General features: G+C 37.6%; 1 protein-coding gene across 3 annotated transcripts in view; it reads right to left on the bottom strand.

Moving 5' to 3' along the window:
- The window catches only part of LOC131029577 (uncharacterized), a 136,005-nt gene that overhangs the window by 119,302 nt on the left and 4,197 nt on the right, over nucleotides 1-12,506 (bottom strand). For all 3 annotated transcript variants that reach the window (XM_057960101.2, XM_057960100.2, XM_057960102.2), the window contains exons 2-4: nucleotides 8,254-8,378; nucleotides 8,010-8,082; nucleotides 7,639-7,867 (exon numbers count right to left, since the gene is read on the bottom strand). In XM_057960101.2, coding sequence (XP_057816084.1) covers nucleotides 7,639-7,867; nucleotides 8,010-8,082; nucleotides 8,254-8,378 — 427 coding nt within the window. The remainder of the gene's footprint in view (nucleotides 1-7,638; nucleotides 7,868-8,009; nucleotides 8,083-8,253; nucleotides 8,379-12,506) is intronic.

The following is a 12,506-nucleotide window of genomic DNA, read 5'->3' as shown; positions in this document are numbered from 1 at the left end:
GAATTGTCCATGACATAGGAGATGAATGAGCGAATACCCAGAATGACCTGACGCACACACAAGGAGGTACGAACGAAAACACGCTTCAGCACACACCGCGACCAGCAACATGAACACTCAGAAAAAACTCCAAAATATCTAAAACTGACACACAAATCTCAACATTGTTCCTCAAATCTACTCCTCTGGATGAAGAGCAGTCACAAGCTCAATTAGTTGTTGTATTGCAAGCAAGAAACCAAGCGGTAGCTAGGAGGTATGCATTCCCCGAAGCTTCACTCCAAATTTTGGCAGCACTTCGTTATAATTTTCTTCATAGATGATGAATGAGAAGCCCAACCCTCTCATTTATAGATTTTGAAGGCTCAAATTCAAATTCAAATTCAAATGCAAATGCCTCCAGAATCGCCCAAATCACATGTCATTTCATTCCACTCACATTTGGCAATTTATTTCATTTCATTTCCTTCAAGTATATGGCGCCCAAGATGAGAATCCACCACCTAGTCTTCAAGTTCGAACTTTTCCCTTGATCCACACTTTGCAACATAAACATATTATAACTTAAGCACATTTTCATCAATATTGCCACTTTTGATAAATATAATGCTTAAAAAATAATATTCATGAAATTGCACTTTGGCATCCAAAAAGAAGGTGAAATAATTCGCCCAAAAAGACTTAGGACAAAATTAATATTTTCTCCCTTCCTAAGTCGTCCATCCATAAAATAATCAAATATTAATACCTCATGCCTAAGGTATTAATATATTAAAAATACCTTCTCCTCAAATATTGATTATTGCCAAATTGAGCCGGACACTGAAGTGTTGGAAATCACCAAAACTAAACTGAGTTAGGACTCTGAACTGTACTGCTAAAAATAGTCATCTGAGTGAATACAAGATCCTGCCAAAATACTACTGCCAGAAATAGCCACTGAGTTGAGCTGCAAAATCCTTGCCAAGAATAGCACCAAAAAATGTTGGAAGACCAATTGCTCAAATTGACTTGCCGAAAATAGCCATCTGAATAGGCCTGCTGACATCCTACTAAAAATAGTACTTACTAAAAATAGCATACTGCTAAAAATAGTAAGTGTTTCCAAAGTGATTTTAACCACATTCTGAGCAGTCGTCGCACTTACTAAAAATAGTAAGTCTAGAAAAAGTCACTTGATGCAGATGCATGTCGAACAATCCTGAAGCTCTCTGAAAACCCAGAAGGAATTCAGAATCCAAACTATCAAACTCCCACATATACCCCCTACAACCACCAAATAATCCTCTTAGAAAATAGGAAACCCTAATTTTTGCCCCCGACTAGCCTACGGGCCTCCAAACTAGGCTAACGGCCAACAAAACTAATCACTGCGGAGAAGGGGGACATTACATTATTATAGTTACAAAATACCCAATTTTTGGGACACGGGATGATAATTAATTTCCACCAAAAGTCATTGTTTTAAAGAAAAATGCTTATGAAAAGCAAGAAAAACTTTAGAGAAAAATCTATCCTTAAGAAATAATTAAATAAAATCTAATTAAATGAAACCTAAAAATAGGCCCTGTCCCTCTATCCAAAAATAAGAGCTCTAAAAAGAAACTACTAAATAAAGTTTTTGCTAAAAATAATAGCTTTAACTTTGATGCACAAACTCCTGTATGCTTCTGATGTTTCCTTTTGCTTTAAAACGTGATGGATCTTTTGAAGAATAACCACAAAAATCACCAAACAATCTTAGTGACCCAACTAATGCCCTTTGTCAAGACAAGGCAAATTTAGTCTTCTAAACTCTAGGTCCTGTTGTAATTGTTAGTTTCAACCAACGAAAATGGAAAACCCTTGCTTGGGGTTTTTACAAGACAAAAAACTGTGGTTGAATCCTTGGAGTGTAGAAATTACCAACCCTAGAACAAAAAATTGGTGAAACTAGCAATAGACAAAGAAACTATCACAAGAATTGGCAAGAAATAAGGTTGAAGAACTCCTATGCAATCATCCTTTGAATAGCTAAAAATTGACCCCCAACCCTAGGCTTTGATCAACAAATAGCATGAACCACTAACAACTGCAATTGATTATTTGCATCAACAAAACCCCAATGCAAACACTTAGAGAAGCTGCAAGTTTAACAAAATCCTACTGCAAAGTGTTACAGATGCATCAGAATTGATGCAACAAAAGATGGCCCTCCTTCCACAACCAAACCTTGCTTACACTACAAATCCTAATTCATGTTGAACCCTCCAATGTTATTCCACAACTGTCTTTGGGTGCTTCATCCTATTCAGACTATTCAACTGCTGATATATGATTGAAAAATTCTTGTTACAAGCAACTGAAATCACTCTTTCTACTATTTTGGAGGTTGAGGACCAAAGAAACCATGCAATAACAGCATACCCTAGCAATGAAACATACTTTACAATGCTTCCATTCTTATGTGCCTTTTGATGTTCACCACAAACTAAGTATTGAAAAATATTTGACTTAAAATCCCTATCTTTAACTTGATCAATGCATGCTCCTACAAAGTATCAGGTTACCACTAAACACTTACTATGACTAGTTTAGGTGTACTTTTCAAAGTTATTAGTCACATCAAGTTGTCCTCCTACTTGTAGGTATGCTTTTGGAGATTTGTTGCCTAACTTTGTTTATAGTAAGCCAAAGCACACTCCTTTGGCTTTACCACTTCAAGATGACAAATACATACTAGGTGTTCCTCTCAAAGATGCCTATCACTAGAAATGACATAAACAAAGCATGCACACACCTTGACTTCTGTTGCCACTCAAATATGAAAAAAATGACCTCAGGCATGCATTTTTGTTGCTTCTACAGGTTTAAAATGTCATTTCACTTACAAGCACAACTTCAACTCATGTTTGCCACTTAGATCACATCTTATCACACTCATGGACACATTTTGTTCACCCATGTAACTTAATATTGTCAACCACTACCTAGGCGCAGACTTTGGGTATTTTTGTCATCTAACAATGTCATAGACACACCATTTAGCCACCGTTATCACTTAAGTTTTTTATTTGACCAATCCAACACCACTTAAGAAAATCCCCTTTTGTTGGACAGGCTTACATCATCTCTTGCTTATACACATGGCTAGGCAAACAGTCAAAACAACACTAAAAATGACAATCAATCCACAAACTACTCATGACTGAAGTCATGACATTAGACCTGTATGTGTGCAACACTTTGGTAGATAGTCTTAGCAGAACTAACTAGATGACCTCTGAAAGGCCATTTTCATAAGGATGTAGCAATATTCAGAATTGTTGATGTTATCCATATTAATCTTTTTTATTGAAGGATTCAAATATGGTATGCTAATAGCTCTAGTGGCCTCCTTAGTCCTTGCAATGACAAGTTTGTGGTGGTTCTCTATAAATTTGTGTAGAGAAAAGCCCTTTCATTGTTAGATCATACTGAAGACTTATTCATCACAATGGTATCAATGCTTCTGTAAAGTCCCCACTTTTCAGTTCTCTTGTATCATTGTTAGAGCTGACTTTCTGGGTTTGTGTCAACTTGATCAAAGGAGGAATTCAATGTTGCTAGTGTGCTCAAGTGGTTTATTGGAGATGTTTGACACTTTCTGGAGGGTTTTCAGACAATTTGTCCGTACTTACCAACGTTCCACGGAAACGCGTTCCCCACCCCCTTCCTTAGACCCGCGTTTCCAAGACAGGGACGTTTCTGGGTCAGGGAAACAGAGATGTGACATCTCCTGCCACCGCCACCGATGCTCCGCCAAAGATGGGAAAACGTCTCTCCATCTCCCAAGGAGACGTGGAGACACCTAGGTGTTTCTTGAGGGGCAAGGAGATGTCCAGACATCTCCCGTCACCCAGCCATAAAAAGACAGAAAAATTAAATTTAAAAAAAAATTATTTTTGAGGGTTGGGGGTAACCCTAATTTGATGTGGGCCCCACCCCTTCCCCCAAAACAACACAAAACCACCATATTTGGTGATTTCACTCACATTTTCAAAGTCTGATTTTTTTTTCCAACAAGCTAAAGAGGAGGAAAAACTTGGAGAAGTCTGATCAAAGGAGTGAAAAGAGTGAGTGCAGGTGTGAGAGGAGTGAGAAGGAGCAAGAAGAAGAGGAAGAGGATTCTACAACATTTTGGAGAGATTATCAAGCACAAGGTAGGGTTTTTCTTGTTTTTTGTTTGTTTTATTTTCTGATTTTCAATTATGTTTGTTTAAACTTGTTTTTTTTTCATTTCAAAATCAGATTTGATGTTGAACCTTGAGGGCAAAATGATGAATGAAGCCCTCGAGATTCAACATCAAATTTTTATTTTAAATAACATAAAATTGTAAATTGTAAATTTTGTTTTTGAAATTTCTTTCTATTTCATTTTGAATTGTTAATCTAGGCTGAATTTATTTTTATTTTTATTTTGTGAAATGCAATGTCACTATCACAATGAGCTCCCATGACATGAGTGAGGATGAGACGAAAATCCATTCTCATAGTGAAAATGATTCAAATTTTGAACCTGAGAATGAGGGGGGTGACCATGGTGCTGATCCTGGAACCCAATCTAGTTCCATGGCGAGTGCACCGGCTAGTACAGGTTGCCCTTCAGAGATGTTGGCATAGTATGCTAGGGGTTCTTATGATCCTAAATCTCCTCTAAGATAGTTTTCTTCAAGAGTAGAAGACACATCACATACAGGTGGGGGAACAAGGAAGTGGAAGTGCAACATTTGTGGGGTTGAATGGTTTGGTAGCATCACTAGAGTGAATGCACACTTACTTTTTTGGAAAGGAAAAGGTGTGGATCATTGTAAGTTTTTGGCTAAAACTAAAAATATAGAGTACAAAATTGAGATGAAAAAGCTTTGGGGCATTCCAAATGACATAGATGTTTCAGTCCCTACTACCTTGTCTGCTAGGGCAGCCCTTCACCAGAGCCAACAAGTGCAACATACTTCTTCTCATGCATTGCAAACGAGAGGAATAATGTTTAGACCTTCATCCACTTCCACTTTAGTGCCATGCCCCAATCACAAGAGGCTAAGGGGACAGGGAAACGCAAGATGCAGAGTAATCCCATAGCTGATTTGTTTAATGTGCAGCTAAAGGATGAAATAGATGAGTCCATTGGTAGGTTCTTCTTTGCCCATGGCATCCCATTTCATGTTGCACGGTCTCCTTATTATAGGGATATGATGTCTATGGTGGCGAATGGAGGACCATCATATGTGCCACCAAGTGAGACGAAATTGAGGACCTCGATCTTGGATAAGAGATATTCCAAGATCAATATTTTGATGGAGAAGATGAAGGCATGTTGGGTGGCATCTGGGTGCAACATAGTTATGGATGGGTGGACAGACATTAGCCATTGTCCGCTCATCAACATCATGGTCACGTGTGTTGAGGGCCCATACTTCCTTAGAGCAGTTGATTGTATAGGGCATCGCAAAGAAGCTAATTTTTAATTTCAGGTCCTCAAGGAGGCTATTGAGGAGGTTGGGCCACAAAATGTGGTCCAAGTAATGACAGATGCAGACCATGTGTGTAGAGAAGCAAGGAAACTCATTGAGGCAGTCTATAGACATATTTGGTGGACCCCATGTTGTGTGCATGCCATGAACAATGCACTCAAGGACATGGGGAAGATTGACTAGATTAGAGGAGTGGTTAGCGATGCGAGAGATGTGCAGATGTTTATCTGCAACCACCACACTTCACATGCACTCTTTAGGACCTTCACGAAAGAGTTCTTGAAACCAGTTGAGACCAGATATGCATCCTATTTCATTCTCTTAGAGAGAATGATTGAGTTGCAAGAGGCATTGCAACTCATGGTTATGACTAATGAGTGGAATAGGTGGGTCGAGGCCAAGACAGAGCAGGGGAGAAGGGTGAAGGAGATAGTGAAGAGTGATGTGTTTTGGACTGATGTGAAATACATTGTCTCCATCATTTCTCCAGTATTCCAAGTCATCAGATATGGGGATGGGGATGCACCTAACCTTGGAGAGATGTATTAGTGCATCGACTCTATGCTTGACCAAATAGGGTTGTTGTGCGAGTGAAGGAACCCTCTCTAGCATTCTACAATGAGCACATCCAACCAATCATTCAGCACAAATGGGACAAGTTGAACACTCCTTTGCATATGGCTGCCTTTTCCTTGAATCCTAAGTGGTACAAGGCTAGACCAAGTAGAGTGACACCGATTCAAGATGATGAGATGAAGGTCGGTTTCTTTAGGTGCATAGAGAAGATGTATGATTCTAGAGATGTCAACATAATTCACACTGAGTAGGAAAGATTTCCACTCTTAGAGGCTATTCAGATGCGGCAAAGATGGATATAGAAACTATGGCATAGGACCCACTTTTGTGGTGGAATTGTCATGGTCCGAAATCTTTGACCACTACTCTAGCTATCTGTCTGCAATCTCAGGTTTCAAGTTCTTTAGCTGTTGAGAGAAACTAGTCTACATATAGCTTCATCCACTCTCTTAAGAGGAACAGACTTACCTCTAAGAGAGCAAAGAAGCTTGTGGCTGTACATAGTGCTTTGCGTCTCATGGACCGCAAGACACTTGTGTACGAGGAGAGTCTAGCGGCATGATGGCATGTAGAGCCAGAGGAGCCTTCACAGATTGATGAGGATGATCCTACCACTTCAGATTCAGGGTTGGTTGGTGTGAGCTTGAGGGATGTTGACTTTGAGGAGTCTAGTAGTTCCAGTGATGAGGAGTTTGCAAATGATTAGAGGCCTCCCTTCGCTACATTTTGAGTTTTGACAATTTGGCATTTTGTCTTTTGTAATGCTATTGCTATTAGTATCTGTATTTGCTACTCATTGTAATGATGAATCATGTAATCATCTTTATAGACTTTGCGATATCTCATATGACATCAGATATTCATATTTTAATTTTCAATATAATAAAAAAATTCAATTTGACAATTTTATTTAGCAATTAGCATTCAAGAAATCTTCATATTTAGATTTAGTATTTCAATTTTTGCTATATTTTAATTTTACTAATTTCCTATAGTTACATTTGAAATGTCATTCTTATACTGTTATACTATTATACATCTTTTCAAAACTCGTTTTTCAAGTACTATAAGTATATGTACAACTATATCAGCACCACCACCCTGCCACCCCCACCGTCCCCAAACTTAGGCCCTTTGTCCCCCCATCCCCGAAACCCATCCCCCCATCTCCCCATCCCCAATGGCCATGGAACACTGCAATTTATTTACATTAAACAAGGCATTCCACTTACAATAACTTCATTCTTCATAATCTGGTGATTGTTAGTCTGGCAGATTAATAGCCAGCACGTTTCTATAGACATCTACTAGTAAAGTTTCTAGAAATATGCTAAAGACCAAATCAAGAATAACATTTATATAGCTGCAATCATCAAGTACTTCATAATATAATGACTCATTATTGGCAAGTGGCCAAAAGTTCTCTCCATTTAACTTTCTCCATGACCTCAGCATCTAGAGACTGACAAGCATCTTCCAACCAGATTTCAAGTATTTACCAAATTAGGGCAGGAACAAAATGACAAGACAAGCTAAATCAAATTTGAAAGTAAGGTATGGCAATACTTACCACAATCAAAGAATCCAAGCTTGTGATTTAGGTTGTCAACATCACAACGGTAATATTCACTTTTTGCAGTTCCAACAAATATAAATTTAATTCCACTTCCAGCACTCATTTGGCAAACTTTTATGCATTTCCTGGAAGCCATCCATGCAAGAAACAAAGGGAAGAGGTCCCCAACTGCAAGAAGAGTCCCATTTGGATTTTTTATTGCCCAAGCCTGAATCGTCTTCCACTTCACAAGAATTCAAACAGGCGACACAAAAAAGCATAATTACATGCATGGAAAAGGAAATCACAACCCCTACCAAGAAAAACAAAAGAAACACCATACTAGTTCATTTCCAAGCAATGCAAACCCATTACAGATTACATACCTGCAAAACAGTCAACGATATTAAACCAGCATGGATATCCTGCAGCAGACCTAGTTTACTCATGAAAAAGAATCTACAAAAAGGAGAAGATAAGAATGCAGAGTCATAATCCAATGTATGAATGACAGAAACCATAATCTAGAGCCTCAAATTGTTCAAATATTTCAACATTCCTAGTAAGTTAATGAATGAGATGTTTGAAGCTGAGATTAAGAAATAGCAATCTTTAATTTTGTATCAATACCCTCCACTAGGCATATTCCTTGATGGTCCTACTGTAGCAATACCACAGCGTTTATATGCATGCCCCATTCCAACAAGTGGGATTGCTTTCACTTCCAATTTTAACCCTCCCATGGAGGTTATTTCCTAGTCATGAAGAAGAAAGTGTCAAAACATAGAAAAATGGCAATAGCCTCAACCAAAAAGAAAATGACTATTAGTATTTACATAACATGACAAGCAGAATACATTGTTAAGAACCAAATATCTGATATACACAAGTATGCTGAAATAAAATCAAAATGCAAAACACAAGATGTATGGTGTGTACCAATCACAATGTACCCTAATATCTCTAAATAGAAATACCCTTTAGGTAGAATTACATCACATAACATTTGTTAAGGAAGTAATCACTTGAGGATATCTCCGTCTATGAAATCCAAACCTGCCACACTATCTTTACAGCTCAATATAATTGATTCATAGTCATTAATTTATCAGAATGATAGACGCATCAATATGTAGCCTCTCATCTAATAACCCTAGGGTAAAGGTAAATGCTTAGTCCGTTTAATATAAATTAGGCCAACTTCTATGATGTACAAATAAATGAATTGAGCTGCCCAACTCCTCCTTTCAATTGGTATGGCGGGAAGCAAAATACCATTTTGGAACTTTGGAAAGAACTCTACGTAAGTGACAACAATGATTTTTTTCTGGAATTTTCCAAGTCTCTATTTGGAAAAGTGCAAACAACATGTTTTTGAAGCCTCTCATTCAAATAACCCTAGGGTATTGGTAAACACTTAAACCATTAAATATAAATTAGATCAACCAATAAGTAACAAAATTTGACCCAATACACACACTACCTATTGGGCCCATCCCATCTAAAAACTAGTCATGTGTGTCACAATGCAGCTACTACGTAAGCTCATATACATCAAATACCATGTAACTAAGTGTTTGACATTCCACCCTCTTTAACATTTATTGGCCTTGATATATGGAAAGAGACCACATAATAAGACTTCCATAAATTTTAGTACACATGACACTATGCCGCATTATCCATACATGTGTCGTCTTTGTAGTTAATGATTCTCAATTATGCCGTGCCTCCTTGGAATTACTCTAGTGCTTGTTTCTGCTCCTCTCACACTATGCATAAATATGGCAGTTTCTCCTCTAAATCCATGCATGTCCATAGTCATTTCACCAAGCATATCCATAATGTATGCTTCTTTCATTACAGGTACATTCATAGCCATTTTCTCCTAATGTTCCTTACTATGCCTCTATGTTGCTGCCTCTCATGGTGCCATAGATGTCAACACATGACAACCTTTGTTAACTTATATTTTTTTGTTTTACCTTTGATGCTTCAACCTGTTGGAAAGTTTGTCATTGATGTCAAGAAGATATTCATTATCTTTGAAGAATGAATGAGATTAAAGGACAAATTGTTAGTAACGAAGAAGATTGTCACTGATGTGATTTGATTTACATCTATAAATCAAGTTTAATGTCCAAGACAAATGATGGCCGACTTCTCTAGGTGAAGACAATCCAAATGTTGGGCGAGTTATTCTATAAAGCATGGCAACTTCCTCTTATAAAGATTGACAAGTTTCTTTTACTTAGACATTCAGCGATCAAACAGTTGTATATAATAAAAAAGAAATACTAAAGACAGCGATAGTATACAAACCTATGAAAAGAGACATATCTTAGATGAAGCTGATCAAACACCAAACAAAGACTCATTAAGAATTCCATCAGCTTTATCACTAAAGGAGATTGCATTATAAATACTTAGCTGCAGCAAGCGAAATACTAAACACATTATGGAAGATAAATATATGGAATATATTTATTTTTCTGCAAGGGTGGAAGGATATTGACACCACAAATGACTTCTATTAGAGCCTATGATACACATGATCAATATTTATCTATGCTATTCGGAGTGACATATAGCATTTAACATAGTTGATGGAAGTGAAGCATTTTGTGGAGGTTTATTATTGAGGTGTTTTGAAAGTATTCTATTTGCCAGATACCATTGTATCTAGACTGTGGTCCAAGTTACCTCAGAATGGTATCTAGACTGTGGTCCAAGTTACCTCAGGAAGATATGCCGACCTTATCCTCACAAAGGCAGCACTTACAAGTTTGTTTTAGAGTCAGCCGACTCATATCCATCATTGCTAGGTAAAAGGAATCTTGTATTTAAAAGTTTTACATCTCCCAAGACAAGGTATAATGAACAATTAAAGAGCAGCAATTATAAGAATTAAAAAGGCAGTGATCAAGAATTAACAAATGATAAATGTGCAAGACAGCAATTAATTAGAGTCTGAAAAGCTGTGATAGAAATTTAGGAAGCGTTTTATCTTAACCAAGGGTTAAACTGGTAAGGTGAACAGTTGTGTTTCATGATGAGATGAGATATAAACTGGTGAAGCAAGGATTGGAGAAATATGTAGATTAACGAAGATTATTTGAATTTGAACAGAAGTAAATGGTGAATAAAGTTTAATCATTTTTTATGATTAGAAGAATTTATGAAGAAAATTTGATGAAGGAAATATAAGCATGGGGCAATGAAGAATACATAAGGAAAAAGATTTTAAGAGAATAAAGTTATCAATAGAAGATATAAATAGGGAATGTTGATTGTAAAAATAAGTAGTGTGGCATACAATGTAGTATCATTTTTTTGTAGCAGACCTTAAGAGCAGAATATATGTGAAAGATTTGCAATTAAAAGAAAGCATATGCCAATTTCAACTTGACTAAGCATTAATCATCATTAATAACTTTTCCAACCATGAACCCTAGGTAAATCATCAAAGTAGCATTTCCTAAATGATGAAGCAAGTAATCAACACACAAGCATACATCCACACAACAAACACCGGAATTACATGGAAACCTAGAAGGGAAAAACCATGGTGAGAATTGCTGCTTGGATCTATTGCCCAAATCCACTCTCATAAAGAAGGAATATAATAAGGAATTTACAATATGAAGTAGGCACCAACCTACCGCAGATACCAATCCCCAATTACTTTTGCAGCCACCAACCTACATGAGACACCAATTCTCCATTCCAAGATCTAAGCACCAACTCAACATATGAGACACCAATCCCACCGAAATACAATTGATATTAGTCACAACATCCAAAAAAAGCCCATACGATGGCTAGACGAAACAAATCCGAACGGGGTGTCTATACAGCAATTGAAGAGGCATGTACTGTGTCCGGAGGAAACAGATCTATACGAGGTGAAGGAAAATCTGTACAAGGTGACAGCAAATCTATACAAGGGAAATACAGCGAGAGGTATGTACGAACTGAACAAAGGGCCACGTGGGAAGGAAAAAGTTTCAATGTACGGTGGAGAAGAAGGGACTGTACACAAAAATCCATATGCAGCAAAGAACCCCATACATGTGGAAGCTGAAAATAGGAGGCCGTACATGAGCAAGGTAGCCGTATGTTGGAGTCCATACGAACTCAAGAGCAGAAGGTCGAACACCCTACGAAAACCATAACAACAAACAAATGGATTCGTACAAGGACTAGGCATGTTGTACAGAAATAAAGGGTTGTTGTATTGGATGTCGTACAAGGGAAGAAAAACACAGCAATCTGAGATGTTGTACGGGTGATAGGCATGCATGAAGGGAGAGATGTCATACAGGAAGTCAACAAGTCCATATGGAGAATAGAGACCGTATGAGGCACCTACTCATCCGTACAGAGATTGTGCACCAACAACATTGCAAAATCTATATTTTTTGGCTTCATCAACGTTGTTTTTGATATCTTAAAAAATCAGAAAAATGAGGTGCGCCATGGAGTTGTGTGGGTTTGAAGGTCTAAATTTGGTGAGCTGCCCCTTGACCCTACTGGGGGTGTTGCCCTCAAACCCCCATTTGATTTGGTAGGTACACTACAAGTTGGGGTTGTCCAGTCCAAGTCATTGTCTGTCATTAGTCTTCTTGAATATTACTTGATGTTTACTTGTCGTCTGGAAGATGAATTTTATCTTTTAGGGGAAATGATGTAGTTGGCATAAAATGCCTATGGTTATATTTGATTATATTTGTTATCTACCAATGTATTAATTGTTTGTACTAAATGGGTTGTCACTCTCGAGTAGTTAATGTGTCGGTTCGGTGACAGTTGTGTTCCTCTCGGCAACCATCAAGTCTTTTAAATATGTTGTGTACAGCCAAGGAAGGTAGCATGATATAGTT

The sequence above is a fragment of the Cryptomeria japonica genome, chromosome 3, assembly GCF_030272615.1.
Source record: "Cryptomeria japonica chromosome 3, Sugi_1.0, whole genome shotgun sequence".
NCBI lineage: Eukaryota > Viridiplantae > Streptophyta > Pinopsida > Cupressales > Cupressaceae > Cryptomeria > Cryptomeria japonica.
Note: the sequence above shows the minus strand (reverse complement) of the source record. Positions and strands in the feature narration are given on the sequence as shown.